Source organism: Nicotiana sylvestris, chromosome 9, assembly GCF_000393655.2.
Source record: "Nicotiana sylvestris chromosome 9, ASM39365v2, whole genome shotgun sequence".
NCBI lineage: Eukaryota > Viridiplantae > Streptophyta > Magnoliopsida > Solanales > Solanaceae > Nicotiana > Nicotiana sylvestris.
The window spans coordinates 12,531,375-12,550,767 of NC_091065.1; the positions used below are offsets into that span (position 1 = coordinate 12,531,375).

Genomic DNA, 19,393 nt, shown 5'->3' on the forward strand with positions numbered 1-19,393 from the left:
AGTAGGACCATCTACTAGCATGAGAGATAGTGAACCTAAAGCACGCCTGAAGCGTGGTAGGCCTTTGGGTTCTAAGGATCGAAATCCTCGAAAAAGAAAATCGACAAATGATCAAAACGATACTATGAAGGGATCTCCTGAAGAGACCCAAAATCTGATTAGTTCTGAGATTCCTGAAGAAATTAATGAACCCGAAGCTCATGTGAGTGAGGAACTTTTAATAAGTTCGATCGGTGATGGGATTAATTTAAATCGATCTGAAATAATGGTGGATAATATTTTTGCATATAATGTTGCACTTAATATTATGCAAGATAGTGAGGATCTTGAACCTCGATCTGTCGAAGAATGTCGACAAAGATTTGATTGGCCAAAATGGCAAGAGGCAATTCAATCGGAATTGAAGTCACTTGCTAAAAGAGAGGTCTTTGGACCAGTAGTCCAAACACCTGCTGGTATAAAACCAGTTGGTCATAAATGGGTTTTTGTGCGAAAAAGGAATGATAAAAATGAAGTTGAAAGATACAAAGCTCGCCTTGTTGCACAAGGATTCTCACAACGACCTGGAGTCGATTTTGATGAAACATATTCACCTGTTATGGATGCCATAACATTTCGATATCTCATCAGTTTAGCACTACATGAAAAGCTTGAAATACATCTAATGGATGTAGTTACAGCTTATCTGTACGGTTCACTTGATAATGAAATTTATATGAAAATTCCTGAAGGATTTAAAATGCCTGAAGCAAAATCTCAGGAAATGTATTCAATCAGATTACAAAGATCTTTGTACGGTTTAAAGCAATCTGGGCGCATGTGGTATAATCGCCTTAGTGAATATTTGCTGAAAGAAGGTTACATAAATGATGTTATTTGTCCATGTATTTTTATAAAGAAAATGGCATCAGAATTTGTTATACTTGCTGTTTATGTTGATGACATAAATCTTGTTGGAACTCCAGAAGAGCTCCAAAAGGCAATTGAATATCTTAAGAAAGAATTTGAGATGAAAGATCTTGGAAAGACAAAACTTTGTCTTGGTCTGCAAATTGAACATTTAGCAGACGGGATCTTTATCCATCAATCTGCCTATACAGAAAGGGTCTTAAAACGCTTTTACATGGACAAAGCGCACCCATTGAGTACACCAATGGTTGTTCGATCACTTGAAGTGAATAAGGATTTGTTCCGACCTCCAGAAGAGGACGAGGAACTCCTTGGTCCCGAAGTACCCTATCTCAGTGCAATTGGTGCACTAATGTATCTTGCTAATGCTACAAGGCCTGACATAGCATTTTCTGTTAATTTACTAGCAAGATATAGTTCTTCTCCTACACGGAGACATTGGAACGGGATTAAGCATATATTGCGATATTTAAAGGGAACTCTTGATATGGGTTTGTTTTATGCTAACAAAGATAGTGCAGACCTTGTTGGTTATGCAGATGCAGGTTATTTATCTGATCCCCATAAAGCTCGATCTCAAACCGGCTACGTATTTACATATGGAGGTACTATCATATCATGGCGCTCCACAAAGCAATCTATTGTTGCTACTTCTTCAAATCACGCTGAGATAATAGCTATTCATGAAGCAAGTAGGGAATGCGTATGGTTGAGATCAATAATTCATTTTATTCGAGAAAAATGTGGTTTGGAATGTGAGAAAAGACCCACAATTTTATACGAAGACAATGCTGCATGCATAGCCCAATTGAAGGGAGGATTTATAAAAGGAGATAGAACGAAGCACATTTCACCAAAATTATTCTACACACACGATCTTCAGAAAAGTGGTGACATTGATGTGCAACAAATCCGTTCAAGTGATAATCCAGCAGATTTATTCACTAAATCTTTGCCAACTTCAACTTTTGAGAAGATGGTATACAAGATTGGAATGCGGAGACTCAAATATTTGAAATAAGATTTTCATCAGGGGGAGTAAAATACGCGATGCACTCTTTTTCCCTTACTAAGGTTTTTTTCCCATGGGGTTTTCCTTATAAGGTGTTTAATGAGGCACATAGCAATGTGTATTACTAAATATGTGTACTCTTTTTTCTTCACTAGGATTTTTTTCCCACGTGGTTTTTTCTAGTGAGGTTTTAATGAGACACATTATCTTTTAATGAACATCCAAGGGGGAGTGTTATAAATATATTATATTATGGATGTTCATTTAGTACTCCGTTGTAAATAATCTTCCTGAAGAAGCTTATCCATATGGGACTCCACCGTAAATATGTTTATCCATTTAGTACTCTATTGGAAATAAGTTTCCTGAAGAAGCTTATCACTTCGGTACCCGGTTATGGATAAACATTACCCTAAGGAGAAGATTATCCATACCGGGTATAATAAACTTATCCATTCAGTACTCCGTTATGGATAAATATTGCTCTCAGCAGAAGATTATCCATATATGGTATAGTAGCAGCTTACACAACAGCTTGCAGTAGCAGCTTACACAGCAGCTTGCAGTAGCAGCTTGAGTAGCAGCTTACACAGCAGCTTGCAGTAGCAGCTTACACAACAGTTTCCTTTCTTCTATAAATAGAAGAGATTTCAGTTCATTATGTACATCAGTTTGAATTCGAATAATATATCAGTTTCTCTCTATACGTGTCTTTACTTTACAGTCTTTATTTTATAACAACAAGTTAATTTTGGGGAAAAAATAATTTCGGGACAAGTTTTTAGCCATACCTAACACACCTAAGGGTAAAATGATAAATTAATAATATTTTCAAAGAAGAATGGGATAGCAATTCATGTTTTCCAAAATAGAAATTAGACCAAACCCAAATAAATGCGGGCGACGGCACAAATAGCCACTAAAAGCAGTGGCTTTTATTTTAAAGCCACTGTTTTCAATGTATTTAGACTTTAGCCACTCTTTTAAAAAACTTATACCTGACTGGACGAAAATACCCTTCTGATATAACTTATACCTACGCTATCAACATAAGCAGCAGTTACACAAAGAGAAGAAACGAGCAGCAACAGTTACCACAATGGCGATCAACTTAGGATTGATAAAGTTATAGACATCGCCTTCTATGATAATTTTGTATTCCGCACATAGTGTCTTTATTTTAGAAATTGAATTCAAAAAAAAAATAGAACACTATGTCCTTAACTTTGATTCTACTGCCTCATTTTGCAAATTGAATAAAAAAACTTAAGGACAAAATGTCCTTCACTATGTTGTTGTTCTTCTGTATACAAAGTCCTGTAGCTTGAGTTTCAAATTGTATGTTTTAATTTATGGTTCAAATGTTAAGGACTGACAGTCCTTAACTTTTAAATACATATTTAAATGTTAAGGACTAGCAGTCCTTAACTATTAATTCCATGTTTAAATGTTAAAGGACAGGCAGTCCTTAGCTTTTAATTTCTTGTTCAAAAGTTAAGAACTTGCAGTCCTTAACTTTTAATTCCATGTTTAAATGTTAAGGAGTGACAGTCATTAACTTTAATTACATGTTTAAATGTTAAAGGACAGGCAGTCCTTAGCTTTTAATTTCTGGTTCAAAAGTTAAGGACTGACATTCCTTAACTTTTAATTCCATATTTAAATGTTAAGGACTGACAGTCCTTAACTTTAATTATATGTTTAAATGTTAAAGGACAAACAGTCCTTAGCTTTTAATTTCTGGTTCAAAAGTTAAGGACATGCAGTCCTTAAGTTTTAATTTTTGGTTCAAAAGTTAAGGACAGACAGTCCTTAAGTTTTAATTTCTTGTTCAAAAGTTAAGGACTGAAAGTCCTTAACTTTTAATTCCATGTTTAAATGTTAAGGACAGACAGTCCTTATCTTGGTCTTGCACTTACAGTACACCTGTTCTTTTAATTTCTGGTTCAAAAGTTAAGGACATGCAGTCCTTAAGTTTTAATTTTTGGTTCAAAAGTTAAGGACAGACAGTCCTTAAGTTTTAATTTCTTGTTCAAAAGTTAAGGACTGAAAGTCCTTAACTTTTAATTCCATGTTTAAATGTTAAGGACAGACAGTCCTTATCTTGGTCTTGCACTTACAGTACACCTGTTCTTTTAATTTCTGGTTCAAAAGTTAAGGACATGCAGTCCTTGAGTTTTAATTTTTGGTTCAAAAGTTAAGGATAGACAGTCCTTAAGTTTTAATTTCTTGTTCAAAAGTTAAGGACTGAAAGTCCTTAACTTTTAATTCCATGTTTAAATGTTAAGGACAGACAGTCCTTATCTTGGTCTTGCACTTACAGTACACCTGTTCTTAATTCTACAAGGATTGTTTTATAATGTATGTTCTTTGTTTCCCATTCTCTTGACTTGTAAGATGGAAACAATATGCATAATAGTTGTTTTTAATGGTAGATGGACTGAAGACTATAAATATCTTGAAACAGAACATAAATCATGAACTAGCAAATGAAAAAGTACCCAATGCCTCGAGTGTCACCAGTTACAAGAGCATTCATGCCATAAAGGGACCATCTATTCACTTTTCCACTACACTTAGTGGCAGTGGCAGTAGTTGTGAGTCGAACTGAACTGCAATTCATCCATGAGTTTATTATAAAGTTTCTGGATTTTGGAAGTTGAAATTTGTGCTTGAGAGAAGCAACTACAGTGTGTGAAATGAAGAGGGGTTCCGACATTTTCTTTTGGAGAGAGAGAGACAAGGGATTGAGGGATTGATGTGCACAGATAAGGGATTAATGGATTGATGCTGTTGACCAAGCATGAAGGAGGCCGACCATGAAATCACCTTGGGTATTCCAGATGAAAATGCAACGCGAAAGAGAGGAAGAAAGGGTAAAATTATCTTTTTTCTATTAGTGGTGGCTATTTTTGCTGAGCATTATAATTAGTGGATAAAAATTAAAGACACCCTTAATTAGTGGCTAATACACGCCATTTTTACAATAAATGCCTAATCTAACCTTACCATATACTATATGCCTTTTAATATTAAAATCAAGAATCCGAATAATACGGACAGTCGCACGGTGTGGTAGGAGAAAAATGGCGACGAAAACAGTATGTGTTACAGGAGCTTCAGGCTACATAGCTTCATGGTTAGTGAAGTTTCTGCTCCAGCGTGGTTATACTGTTAAGGCCACTGTTCGCGATCCCAGTTACGTTTGTTGTCTCTCTTAAATTTTAATTTTCATTTGATTAATATTCAGGAAAAATGGATTCTGAACTTGTTAGATCATTTCTTTCTATGTGATCATTCTGAAGGATTTGGCATTCGATTGTATAATTTTAGTTTTTTTTAGATAATCTAGGGCTAATGGGTTTTTGATGATTATTTAGAAGTTCTAGAACATTCCAACTGTTGATATTCAAATTTTACTTTCTGATTTTTTTATGATAGTGGTATTCGGACCAGCTTGCGGCATCTCGGCCATTACATTAGATATGTGCTACCTCCGACTGGCACTAATACTAGTAACTCTGCCTGCGAACGAACACTTAGGCAGATGCATTTTTATTTTTTTTAACCTTTTGTAGTTTATTGTTGAAATAATTTATATTTGTTAATTATTGGATGGTTTGAAGGAGACTTGAATACGGATGTAATAGATCTTTTAATATAGAGTTAGCCTAAATTGGTTTGGCTATGTTTTATATGGACCTCCACATCTACGGATCCATAGATGATTGAAGGTGCTAAAAAAGGGACCAGATAAACCTATAATCATATGAAGGGAAGTTGGGTGAATGAGATAAAACCACTCAGAATCAATGCAGACTTAGCTAAGAACATAAAACATGGAATCAAAGGATATACATACCAACTAGTTGTGAGTAAATCTTAGTTGTTGGTAGACTTGCTTTAGATTGGGTATTTGTTGAGACTTCTACATTAGTATAGGGAGAAATTGAAAGAACATCTAATTCTAAAGATCCCGATTTATCTTAAGAGATAGTTTTGCTAGTATCGGAATGAAATTGTTCCAAATAACCATTTTAATATTTGATAGGCTGTTGCGCTTTTCCTCTTAGATAGACTAACTTAAAATCAGTATATCACATGCCTATATAACATATCAAGCTTATGGAGCTGTTTATATGATTATGTATTTTTCCTTTGTTTTTTCTATGTTCAAACTGAATTTCTTCTTAAATATTAAGACGATTTTGCTTTTCTCTACTCGGCACAACTTGCTTTTCAGGAAGGCATATTTACAATTATTCTGAAAATCATGAAAATTGTGTTACATTCATCTAGAAATATGAAGGCAATGAAGACTATGTATGGACATAATAGTATCATGCTTGAATATGAGATATTTAGTGAATGTTTTGAAGCTTCCCATTCATTTTAGAAGTCTGTAGTTACTACTCTGTGGCATATAGGATAAAATCATGCTAAGCATTAAATAAACTCTTACACTTAATATTTTTGCTATTGTGTCATACACTTGTACTTATGTATTTAACTTCTCTGAGTTCACCTGTAGATGATCCAAAGAAGACAGATCACTTGACATCCCTTGATGGAGCTAAGGAGAGACTCCACTTGTTCAAAGCAAACCTCCTCGAAGAAGGTGCCTTTGATGCTGTGGTTGATGGGTGTGAAGGTGTATTTCATACAGCATCTCCTTTTTACCATGCAGTTAAAGATCCACAGGTTCCTTACTCATTCTCCTAACAAATATGGTTTTGGCTTGCTGCAGCTTTCCTTTGTTATTCACAAGTTTCTGTTCTTTCTGCTATTTATCCAGAGATAATTCTTCAAATTATGATGTTAATAGCTAGATGAGGAAGTTATTCTACCACCAAACTGTTTCTGATTACTTTCTACATTATGCACGATCACTATCTGCCTGATATGTATTCACATAACTAAGACAGTGAAAATTGCTCCAGTTACATGATAAAATTGTAATTGCATATGTTTCATGGTGTGTGTATCTTTTTATGAATGACTATAGGTCCTGCACAAACTATCACCTCTGAATTTTCTCAATAAATCTTTAAATAGAGTGTGCACTGTCACAGTAAGATTTAAAATGTCGATTGGATGGAGCTAGACAGTTGAGCAAGAGCAATCTAAACTATATTAGCTGAAATACTATCCAGTATGTTACCGTCTTGAAGGATTACTATTGTGCACCTTTGCCAGTTAAGTGTAAGAAAGTCTGTCCTACGAAACTGGCTACAGCTTTCTTGGTTCTGTTGGTCATATTTCTCTGTTCTAGTTTATGGTGTTTCCATCTATTGATGTCATGTATCTTCCCAACGGTTAATGTGCAGGCAGAATTAATTGATCCTGCACTGAAGGGGACACTTAACGTTCTTGGATCAGTTGCAAAGACACCATCAATTAGACGAGTGGTTTTGACATCATCTGTAGCAGCAGTTGCTTTCAATGGAAAGCCGCGAGCCCCTGAAGTGGTAGTTGATGAGACATGGTGGTCGGATCCTGACTTTTGCAGAGAATCACAGGTGCTTGACATGACTTTTCATTTCTGTTAGCAGCACAATTGTTGGCATAAGCCTTGAACAATTTTTCTTCAACTATTATGCCACGTAAACAGCGGTGATCCACATTAAGCGACACACTGGAAAATTTTGCTAGGTAACATATACGCAAAAACAAAAACTAATATACATAATATTAAATGGAACTCCTTGACATCTAGTCCTTTCTGGTCCGGTGGTCAAGTGCCTTGCTGCTTCTTCTTTTTTTTCTGGGAATTGAGGTTAAGGGTTCAAACTTCATTGTGGTATTGTGGTTTTGCAAATTTTAGCCCGATTTGATAAAAATGATGAGGTCAAAGTGTCGAACCATTGGCCTCATTCTGGTAATAATCAATTAAACCAATGGACCAAAACTCCTTGTGTGTTGAGTAAAGTGATAGTAAAAAATTCAATGTTTTAGAATTCTAATGTGGAAAAAACTACTTCTCCTCGTCTTCAATTTGCAAATTTTGAGCTTTCTAGATTGCTGCACTTGCTCTTCTCATCTCTCCCAGTCTGTCATTTATTCACTTGTTTAAATGTTGACACTGTGTATGAAAATGGTGACACTGCCTATGAAAATACCTAGTGAATGAGAAAATTGCACACTAAGATGAGATAAACCGTACTAATTGAAGAGACTAGAAGAGACTAGAAGTTCAAAAATATATCCTTAGGTATGCAGCACAATTATGAACTCAAGAACCAAAAATATACATTTCATAAGAAGCTTGATGTGTTATATGCGAAAAGCAATGGCATATGCGGGATTTTACATAAGTGTTGTCTGCATAGTATCACAACTTGGCTTGTGTGGGTTTATCTAGGAGCATAGAGGTTCTATAGTTTTACTTTTTGTCCCAAATTGATGTTTATTTTGCACTATTAGTTGATATTTGACAAAGCAGTGTTGGATATCACCCTAAGAGTGTCTCTATCACCGACAGAAAGAATGTTTTCTTTTTGCTTTAAATATTTTTGGTCCCAATAGACTAAAAATCTCTTTTTTTTTGCCCCAAAAAAGAGAAGTGGTGCACAATTCTTCAATCTACACGGCGCTTAGAAAATACACAAAGTTTCTCGTCGATTGATCCTTCAATAGTGGTAAAACCATGAAGGTCAACAAGAAAAAATATAGTGTGTGGGTGCGCGCGCGCATGTGTGTATATATAGATATCCGATTGAAAGGAAATCGATAGAAATAAAGTGTTCAGAAGACTAAAACATCTCTAGTTATGGACAACTAGGAGAGGAGTTTAATATAGCATGAGAATTAGAAAAAGTTGTAACACATATTTACATAAAAAATTTAAGCACTTGCAAAACTTAAGATCCATAATAGGTAATTATTAGTACTGCTTTTAGCTAGGTAACAAATTAGCTTGTTAGGGCAAATCAATCTTCATTGAAGATGAAGATAGTGACAAATTATAGATTTTCTGAGTTTTTTAGCACCTCTGAATATTTGCATGACATGATTCTTCCCTGTTTCCACACTTTGAAAAAATAATTTGAGCTTTATAGCTACTTGTTTGGAATTATATTGATTGTTGTTTAGCATAGCTTTTAAGGCCACCCCTAGTCCTCCCATCCCGCAAATTTTTTTCGTTGCTTGCAAATTTTTTTCGTTGCTTGCAAATTCACTCTCTTAAAGCCTAAAAAAAGACTTGCTTTGCCGAGTTAATGATCAATCTCGTTTTCCTTGATCACCCCAGGTTTTCTCACTTAAGTAGAACAATTTGAGATAAGAAATAAAACTTTAGAATCTCTAACATCAAAATAAACCTCTATGATTCCAAATAAACTCATATACAAGCAGAGTTGTGATAATAAGCCTACACCATTAGCGTAAAATCTTGCATACGCCATTGCACATAAAGTATTAGCAATGATGTTTTACGATCTAATTCTTCGACTCTTTCCAAATCGATGTAATATGTGTGCTAAAGCTGCGAGTTATTTTTTTCCCTTGAGTAGGTAGTGGAAAGGCCAACAAACTGCACACTCATGTCTCATAAATTAACAAAGAGCTTGACAGCGAAAATAATGGAGCATTTTGCATTTTGGGACGGGTGGAATGTTAATGCAAGAGCAGAGCGAACAAAAACTGTCTAGCTGTAGCAACTTTAGTAAATAACTGCAATTTTTTTCAAAAATAGGGCTTAAAAGTGTTTCTAGCAATTTTCTATGGTTAAATAAGGACTGTTTGTTTATTAGGTAGTATGATTGGAAGGAACTGTATGATGGAGCGAGAAATAGAGCTTGAAGAAGTAACAAAAGGAACAAAGAAGAGAGGAGTAAAGAGAGTATTATACAACAAAGGCAAGATATCTCAGTCACTTTAGCAAGTGTCTGCAAGTTTATGATGTATCCTTGCTATGCAGGAGCTGTGACTGAGATACTCATCCCCTTTCCTATTCAAGCTTATCTTTACCACTTTACCTATGTGTGTAACTGAAAGGTTCTGGGTCAAGTTGCTGGTTTAAAAATTGAATAGGTTGTTTGACTAATCATTGACTTGCAAAATATTTCATCACTTCTTTCTAGTAACAGAACCAGATCTCTTTTGGTAGCATGTTGCTATAGAGTAGTGAACACTAATCACAATGCGTTCTTAATCTTCACAGAACTCTTCTTGGTTTTAGCAGGGCCAGATGCAATTGTGTGTTTGCAATATTGTCTAGTTTCCCACCCTAATGGTGCAATTCAAAACCTTAAGAACAGATTGTGTTCATTTTTTATGCTTTGGTGAAACAGAGGACTTGTTGGGCAAAGACTTCTGGGGTAGAGAGGCTGTTTCCAAATCGACCCCCGCATCAATAGAAATTGGTTAAACCTAGATACAACAACAACAACAACAACAACAACCCAGTATAATCCCACTTAGTGGGGTCTGGGGAGGGTAGTGTGTACGCAGACCTTACCCCACCCTGGGGTAGAGAGGCTGTTTCCAAATCGACCCCCGGCATCCTTCCCTCTAAGAACTGCCCACCTTGCTCTTGGGGAGACTCGAACTCACAACATCTTGGTTGGAAGTGGAGGTTGCTTACCATCAGAGCAACCCCGCTTGTTGTGAATGCTGGTGCTTTAGCTTAAGGATGATTTTGGTGACATAACCTTTTAAGTAACTAAGGTTGAGCTGAATGCTTTTTGCTACAAAACCTTTATACCAGGGATGGTTTGTCGGCTAAAAAATGGTTGAAATTCTCCAATATATAGAGAATTTTTATGACAGGGGGAAGTGATGATAAAGCTCAATCACTGTATCTCAATTCTCAACCATTGGGTTTGAAACTTGAACACAGTTGAATTAAGATCTATTACTTTAATATTCCATTTACTTTAACAATTAATCCATTTGTTTATCGAAGAAGTTATGTAGAGTGTTTTAGTTCACATCTTCTTATAAATTCTTGTCAAAGCATTTAAATCAGATCTGCATAACTCTGCTCATTAAATGATCTGACATTACTTTGTGCCCAGTTAGGTTTTTTCTTATCAAGTTGATCTTTGGTTCTTGGTTTTCTTAAACATGTCGTTTACTGTAGAGGAGGATCATCTGAAGTGGTACTTAATCATTCTGTTTTAGATTTCACATATTTACACTTCAATCTTTTATTTTCTGATAAGTATCTTTACACATTAATCTTCTATATGACAATGAACACAAGGTGAGATTAACTGTTTGTTCTTGTTGAAAGCTTTCACGTTTCGACATAATGGATCTTCTAATACTATCGTATTAGAGTAGCCCATATTTTTATTTTTATTTTCTTGATAAGATAGAGTAGCACATATTTTACAGACCACAGACCACAATACCTGGAAAACGATGAGGACCTGGCTTTTAGCTCTTTTGGAGTTGTAACCACTTCTCTCTCTCTCTCTCTCTCTCTCTCTCAGTCACTCACTCACTCACTCTCTTTTTAATTCTTTCTATGTGAGGAGCTAATTACCGATCATCTTGTGTTGCTTTTACCAGCTGTGGTATGTACTTTCAAAGACATTGGCTGAGGATGCTGCATGGAAGTTTGTGAAAGAGAAAGCTATCGATATGGTTACGATAAACCCAGCAATGGTTATTGGCAGTTTGTTACAACCAACACTTAATACAAGTTGTGCTGCTGTCTTACAACTGATAAATGGTATGCTTGATTTTAAAAAAGTTACGCTGCCATCTTACAACTGATAAATGGTATGCTTGATTTTAAAGCAGCTGGTTGTCTTTGATCTCGTCACCTGCAACTAGGATGTTTTACCTTTTGACTCATCTTTCATGAATTTAAAATATAAAAAAAGGAATTATGATTCGTTACCTAACTGTTTTCCTAAAATTTCTCTTCAAGAGAATGAATCTGAAAAATTAATATGTCCATTTCTGTTGATTCTGATGATTTCAGAAAATTAATAGGTCTGTTTCGTACCCTTTTTTCCTACAATATCTTTCTTCAATCTTGATGAGTAAAACATCAGAGACACTAATTATACTGCATTACAACGGTTCGTATTACTTTTAAAAACCTTTTTTTTTTCATTTGCAATGGCTCAAAGCACTTTGTATAGTGGAACTTATTAATGTCAAATAATTATTTCCTTTCGTCTTGTTAGTATTAATAGGTTAGAGATACGTCAACCTTGTTTCTGCTTGCCAATGGCACATCTCTGATAACTATTGCCCATTTGTTTGGAAACGATCTTTTTAGGAGGAACATTTTGCTTATTGAGCAGAGTGCACTAGGTACCCTTTTGACATGTCTCAATTCCTTCCAACAAGAGAGTTTTGATACTTTTGAATCTACTATATAAATTCCACTTCTTTCTTGCAGTGTGCTCTTTATGATCTCTGCCAATGGAAGAGGGATGGAGACATAGTTTGACTGGATATTGAGTTTAAGATGCAATTTGATTTACCTATTATAGTAGCAGCGGACAGAACTCCCAAAACAATAGTTAAATAGTTAATATGATTGAGAAATTGCTTCAAATGTTAAATTTGAATATAAAATGAATTTGAACAAAACAGTCTGTATAAAATGATATTATTAGAAGTCTATCTAATATTTGGACGTCCCGAAATAGAAACTGCATCATAGATATTTGGATTTAGGATTGGAAGGAGCAACTGTTCGTTCGGACTTCCTTTTTCCGTACGCTTCTTCCCTATTTCCTATCTAGTTACTTCTTATTTTTCGTTTTGATAACTGTACTTGGTAGTTTGTTAATAAGTTTATTTAACATCCTGTTCATGTTACTATGCTATGTATGAATTCATGTTGAAGTTTCATTTTTGCTTTACGGCAGGTGCTGAAACATATCCAAATGCTACACTTGGATGGGTTAATGTGAAAGATGTTGCCCTCGCGCATATTCTAGCATTTGAAAACCCTTCAGCTAATGGTAGATATTTAATGGTTGAGGCAGTTGCACACTACTCTGAGTTAGTGAAGATATTACGCGAGCATTATCCCACAATGAAGCTTCCAGAAAAGTAAGTTTCTTCTTTGATATGTACTATTTTCATATGAGGTTTATCTCTGTGATATCAGCATCTTCGAAATGTGATGTTTTGAAAAACGGGTAGAGTATGCTCTGCTGAAATAATACTGAAAAGTGAATTGGTAATTGCTGAATTCGTATGGGTTACTTCTTGAAATTGTTTTAGTTGCTCAAACTTTTTTGATTAAACTCTACAGGTGCGTCGATGACAAGCCATTTCCACCAAAGTACCAGGTTAACATAGAAAGAGCAAAACAGTTGGGTGTTGAGTTCACTCCCTTGGCTGAAAACATCAAAGAAACTGTCGAAAGCTTGAAGGAGAAGAAATTCTATTCAGATGCTTAGCCTTTGTGTGTATGAGTCTGCAAACTTTAATGAACATGTTTCTGTTGCATTCCTTATATTGATGATTATCTTGGCCTGTTAAAGCTCCTTTTCAGCCTGGTTATCTTTGGGAATTCATTCTTAAAAGTAATATTTAACTACCTATTGTCAAATGTGCATTTGGACTGTCGTTTACGTTTGTGCAAAAACTGTATCAGGAAAGTTTCACTATTGTGCTTTTTATCGTTTTATGATGATGTGTTGTCCAAGTCAGCTTGACGAGTACTTTAACTATTTTATCGGGTGCTTGTCATCTATCACCAACATAGGTGTTCAATATCGCATCATGCTACTTAACATTTTGAAATGTCTACACTTTGTTCAAGTCTTATATTTTTCATATTAAAATATTTTATAATGGTAGAATAAACCGTGCATCTACAATTTGAGTTTTTTACATCATATAGCCAGTTTTGAGGCTACTATTTAGATTTTGTCTTATTAGCTCAGTAGGCTAAGTTTCGCGAATAGCTGTTTTTAGGACTGCTATTTAAGGAATAGCCAAAGTTTAGAAAGTTTTTACAATTTAGGTTTCTCAGAACTAAAATGATTTCTCAGTCTAACTGAAATCCTTCTTTATTTCCTGCTAATTATCTGCTACTGTTTTTACTTATCCAAAACGTCCACTGCTGCAAAATTAAATACAATCTCTTTTCATACTTCACAAGCAACAGCTAGTTTCGGGCTCCATTTGCAAGTCTTGCGAACAATTTCATTAATTTCTTGAGCAAGATCACGTCCTTCATTACGAGCTTGTACACATGCTTTTAGAGCTACTCGATTAGCTACGACACCTGGCGCATTACCCCAAGGATGTCCTAAAGTTCTTCCACCGAACTATAGTACGGAATCATCCCCAAAGATCTCGGTTAGAGCAGGCATATGCCACACGTGAATACCTCCTGAAGCCACGGGTAGAACACCTGGTAAAGAAACCTCAAGTTTGAAGTTTGAAGAATGCGGTTCAGACTCAGATGTTCAAATGGAAGTTAGGTCTGTAGAGCCTCTTCGAATCTAAAGTTAGGTTTTGCTAGTTTAAACTTTAGATTTGAAGAACTGAAAAAGAAGTACAGCATCAATATTTTAGTTTTTTTATTTAGTTATTAGGTTTTAAATTAATAATTTGTACGTATTCAATAAATTTTCTAAGATAAATACAGGGTTAGACCAAATATACTGAGTTCGATCAAATTTATAAACTACATGCTAGCTCAATCCCTGCTTATTTTATTTCTACTCTACTAAGAACTTCTGCAACTCAATTCATTTCCAAGCTTTGTTCATTCAAGACCACAACAAGATATTTACGTGTAAGTACTTTGAGGTAATACAAAGTGTTCTTTTACTTGGAGTGCAATGAGGATACCGTTGATGGTGCATCTGAATATATGAAAAACATAGTTGTGGATCATTTGAGTGATTATAAGGATAACAGGTATCAAATGAAATAATCTAGGTATGTACAAATTAATTCGGACATAATCTTCGTTAGAAAAAGAAAGCAATTTGGTACAACATTAATACATAAGAAAGAAAAAGAAACTTCCAGTGGTCTATTTTCTTTTTTCAAAAAGAACTTTGAAAAAGGAGAATATTCTACCACCCTCTCAATTTCTATGGTGCAGTTTAATGGGACACAAAGTTTAAAAAAAAAAACTTTTGAAACCTATAATTTTAAATATGTCATAACATTATATCAATGTAAGAGAGAAAATGATCAAAATGGTCCTTAATGTATTGGGGTTGGTTTATTTTGGTCTCTGATATATTCACCCTAAAAGAGTTCGTAAAATTTTGCGTTTGTTTGAGCTTTTTGCAAATAATTAATTTTATTCAATATTTTATTTTTCCTGAAAATGTTTGAGTTGGTTATTAATTTTTTTTAATCTTTGCTAAATAAACAAGGGCCATTTGCTTGAACTTCCTGATACCCAAATCTGCTACGGTCAAATTTGATCTTAGCCAAAAAATAGCTCGTAAATTCCTTCCCCAATCTCAAAACTTAAAGGTACGTTCTTTTATGTATGCTATAAAATAAAATGATCGATATCTGAAATTTGGAAGGGAGGGATTTGGTTTCATGCAGCTCCTTCACCGCAGCTGATTCCTTTTTTTTTTTTTTTGAAAGGTTAAACTTAGGCAGAAATATTAGGTATCCCTGTGCTTGACAACTTTTATTTAGTTCCCCCTTTATTACACAGAGTCCTAATACGCCCTTCATTTAATTTTGGTCAAATACATATAGACAACTCATCCGCATCATTTTTCATTTTTCCACTTTATCTTTACCTTATTTCATTTTGGCCCTCCAACTCTATTTTTTATGTTCCACTTTAACACAAAAGTTAAAACCAGTGCAAAAAATATAGCGTGTGTGTATACACAAATCTAAGGTGTAATAAATATCCAATTAAATGATGTCACATGGTTTTTTCATCCATGTCAAGCGGGTCAATACTAAAATATCTGAACCCGGCCGTATTTTTTGTGGGTTTATTTCATCTAAACGGGTCAGGTATGAAATCAGCAGATGAAGGCTTTGGAACTTAGAGAAAGAAGATGGGGCAACCAGTGGATGAAAAAATATGGTCGGGTTCAGGTATTTTAGTATTGACCCATTTGATATGAATAACAAAGCCAATGACAATATTTAATTGGATATTTATTACACCTCAAATTTTTTTACATTGGTTTCAGCTTTGTGTTAAAGTGGAATATAAGAAATAGAGTTGGAGAGCAAAAATGAAACATATAAATTAGAGTTAGAGGGCTAAAATGGAATAAGGTAGAAATAAAGTGCTAAAATGAAAAATGGTGCCAAGTTGGATGGGTTGTATATGTATTAATTTTTCCTCTTTAAATATCCCTTTTATGCCGACCTCGCATAAGAAGTTAGTTGGATGCGTGGAATAGAAAATTTAACCCAAATGGGACTATTCCAACGGCTCTTTCTCTCTCTTTTCCTATATATTCTCTACTACACCCTTCCTCCATTAAAGAACATCTGTTGTGTCTTTCCTTCTTCATGCCATCAACTTTCTAAGTCTTCTTCCAATATCACTTCATGGATTCGAAGCGGAAGTTATTTTGTGCGTGTGGGTGTCCTCCAGTATTGAACATTTCATGGTTGAATGACAACCCCGGGCGTAGATTCTTCGGTTGTAAGTACTATGGGGTAGGTTAATTTCTGAAATTTTTGAATGGGTTGTTGTTTATTTTTATTCCACACAACCTAAATGGCAAGTCCATGTGAACATTTCGAGTGGTATGACCCTCAATTCCCATGGCAAGCAAATGTTGTGATTTTGGGTTTGCTAAAGAAGACCAACAATCAACAAAAACAATTGAAGTAGAAGAAAGTCTTGAAGCTAATATTGTGTTTTAGCTTCTTATATAATATAATAATGTATTTGGATTTTTGTCTATAATATAGTTAACGAAATGTCAGAAGATGTGTTTGTGTTTTAGTTCGATCAATGTGTTCTCCAGTTGTGTTTTAGTTCGATGAATGTACTCATAAGAAGCTCTATTTGTGTTATTCAATGTATTGTCTCTATGAAGCTATATATATGCTGGCAGATATGTTCCAAATTCTTGCTGTTTCAGTTGCTCTTTTTTATGGGTTCAATTAGTTCATACAACATAGACTATCTTGACATTTCATAGTGTACAAAGACAAAAATAACTAGAGGCATTCACGATGAATCATTACTCAAAATAACTGGAATACATTCACTGCTAAATGGTGTTCATCAGTATTCAAAAAGCAACAATATAGTGAGTACCAATTTCAATTGTTGCTTTAACTACATTCCAAATGCAATACCAAAACACAATAGCAGTTTCAAAAGATACGACTGCTAACAACACAACTTCCTTGTTTCAAAGATACCACAACAATAGTTAAGACTGCCAACAAAAACATATTTAAGATGGGATCTTGGAGGGAGATTTTCCCTTGACTTGTGCCCTTGTTTGAATTCCAGCTGTCCTTGATCTAGTAGTGATGCGATGTTGTGCACTTTGGACTTAGAGTTGTCTTTGAGTTATAGTTGTCTTGACTTTCCATTTAAACCCTTTGGTTGGTTGGTAACCTATGTCACCAGTCACATATGCTGAATTGATCACAGTAGCAGATGGAGTTTTAACTTTTCTGCTGCTAGGCAGCCCTTGCTGAAACAGGCATAAACACTTACATTAGCACAAGCTCTTGTTCTTTCTAACAAAAATAGTGAACTTAAAATTTTAGACACTTACATTAACACTAGTACATCCACTTTGCGAAACAAATACATCATGTCCCATAACCCTTGGTTTCTTGTAACCACTTCTGGCCTCCTTACCTTTAGTGCTTGTACCAGAATACCTCTATTTCTCTTCTTTGGATTAACAATTGAGGATTGTTGTGATTCAGCAAACTAGAACATAAAATAGAACTATAATTAGTAAGCTATATGATTTACCAGAGACATAAATAACTTAAAAGTTAATACTTTACCTCTGGTGTGGCTTTAGCCTTGGTTTTAGGATTGAGATTCTTTGGACAACCCCTCTTGTTATGATTGGCTTCCTTGCATATTGAGCATATCATAGTAATGCCTCTTTTTGGTAACTTTCCAGCTCTTTTGATTTCTCCAACCTCTTTTTTCCTGTCCTTTTTTGGTCTTCCAGGCATTTTCACCACCGGAGGATCAATCTTTGGATTATCAGTTTCTGACCACATTGCCATGCATGACACATGTTGAATGAAATGTGAATATGCCTTCAAATATGTCTCTTTCTTGTACCAGCTTGAGATTTCCTCCCTGCATCAGACATTGCTGCTATAGCATGTGCACATGGGATCCCTTTTAAATCCCATGCTCTGCAACTGCACTTTTCAGCTTCTAAGTGTACAATATATTTCTTGTTTACCTCTTCTGACACTTCAAACCCTTCATCTTCATTCCAATCTATAGTGACTTGCATTGATTTTTCCACATTAGTAATGTAACGACCCGATCGATTGTTTTGAGCTCTAACGTGTTGTTCCGCGGTTGGGGCCATGAGAAGCTTCACTTCAGGTATTATGACTTTTACGTGTGGGCGGAATTGAATTTCGGGAAGTTCAGAGTTAATTTGGAAAGAAAATTCTTACTTCGGAAGCTTTAAGTTGGAAAAATTGACTAAGGTGTGATTCTTGAGTAAACGACCTCGGAATCGGGATTTGAAAGTTCCAACAGATTTGTATGATGATCTTAGACTTGGGCGTATGTCCGGATCGGGTTTTGGATTACCCGGAAGCGTTTCGGCGCATATTGTGGAAGTTAACATTTTGGAAGAATTTCATAACTTTGGGTTGAAGTGCATTTCAATGTTATCAATGTCCGTTTGGGATTACGAGTCTGGGAATAATTCCGTATGGTAATTCTGGTATTAGGAGTGCGTACGGAAGTGGATTTGGAGGTCCGTAGGTCATTTTGGAATCATTTGGCGAAAGTTAGAAATTTGAAGGTTTTTGAGAAGTTTGATCGGAAGTGGACTTTTTGATATCGGGGTCGAATTCTGATTTCGGAAGTTGGAGTAGGTCTGTAGTGTCGAATATGACTTGTGTGCAGAATTTGAGGTCAATCGGACATGATTTGATAGGTTTCAGCATCGAATGTAGAAGTTTAAAGTTCTAAAGTTCATTAAGCTTGAATAAGGATGCGATTCATGATTTCGATGTTGTTTGATGTGATTTGAGGCATCGAGCAAATTCGTAATGTGTTTTGGGACGTGTTGGTATAATTGGTTGAGGTCCCGACGGCCTCGGGTGAATTTCGGATGGTTAACGGATTGAATTCGGCCTTATGAAGATTTGTTGAACCCGTTGTCATCTGGTGTAACCGCACCTGCGAGGTTTTGGCGGTAGGTGCAGAGGGCGCAGAAGCGACATAAGAGCAGGTCGGCCAGGTGCAGAGCTTTTGGCCGCAACTGCGCAAGCGCAGAAGCGAAAATTAGAGCGCAGAAGCGGAAGGGATCTCTCACCTGCGAAGCCACAGGTGCGGCTATTGTTCCGCAGATGCGGAAATGGCGC

General features: G+C 35.6%; 2 protein-coding genes across 2 annotated transcripts; one reads left to right on the forward strand and one right to left on the reverse strand.

Annotated features, from left to right (window-relative positions):
• Positions 1-4,943: 4,943 nt before the first annotated feature.
• LOC104242056 (cinnamoyl-CoA reductase CAD2-like) lies at positions 4,944-13,526 on the forward strand. The gene is made up of 6 exons (XM_009797032.2): positions 4,944-5,119; positions 6,453-6,622; positions 7,249-7,440; positions 11,438-11,600; positions 12,757-12,943; positions 13,149-13,526. Exons 1-6 carry the CDS (start codon positions 5,008-5,010, stop codon positions 13,294-13,296), a joined length of 972 nt encoding a protein of 323 aa, XP_009795334.1. The 5' UTR covers positions 4,944-5,007; the 3' UTR covers positions 13,297-13,526.
• Positions 13,527-17,021: 3,495 nt separating this feature from the next.
• On the reverse strand, positions 17,022-18,196 carry LOC104242057 (uncharacterized). Its single transcript, XM_009797033.2, has 3 exons — positions 17,834-18,196; positions 17,593-17,753; positions 17,022-17,508 (listed from the first exon to the last, which is right to left on the reverse strand). The coding sequence occupies exons 1-3, from the start codon at positions 18,062-18,064 to the stop codon at positions 17,460-17,462; spliced, it is 441 nt and encodes a 146-aa protein (XP_009795335.1). The 5' UTR covers positions 18,065-18,196; the 3' UTR covers positions 17,022-17,459.
• Positions 18,197-19,393: the final 1,197 nt, after the last annotated feature.

What these genes read in the sequence shown, in the direction of transcription:
- LOC104242056 (XM_009797032.2), top strand. Translation starts at nt 5,008, where the DNA reads ATGGCGACGAAAACAGTATGTGTTACAGGAGCTTCAGGCTACATAGCT. An exon ending in ACTTTTGCAGAGAATCACAG is followed by an intron (nt 7,441 to 11,437) that starts GTGCTTGACATG and finishes TGCTTTTACCAG; the next exon opens with CTGTGGTATGTACTTTCAAA. An exon ending in ACAATGAAGCTTCCAGAAAA is followed by an intron (nt 12,944 to 13,148) that starts GTAAGTTTCTTC and finishes TAAACTCTACAG; the next exon opens with GTGCGTCGATGACAAGCCAT.
- LOC104242057 (XM_009797033.2), bottom strand. Translation starts at nt 18,064, where the DNA reads ATGGCAATGTGGTCAGAAACTGATAATCCAAAGATTGATCCTCCGGTG. An exon ending in AGGCTAAAGCCACACCAGAG is followed by an intron (nt 17,754 to 17,833) that starts GTAAAGTATTAA and finishes TTTATGTTCTAG; the next exon opens with TTTGCTGAATCACAACAATC. An exon ending in GTGGATGTACTAGTGTTAAT is followed by an intron (nt 17,509 to 17,592) that starts GTAAGTGTCTAA and finishes TGCCTGTTTCAG; the next exon opens with CAAGGGCTGCCTAGCAGCAG.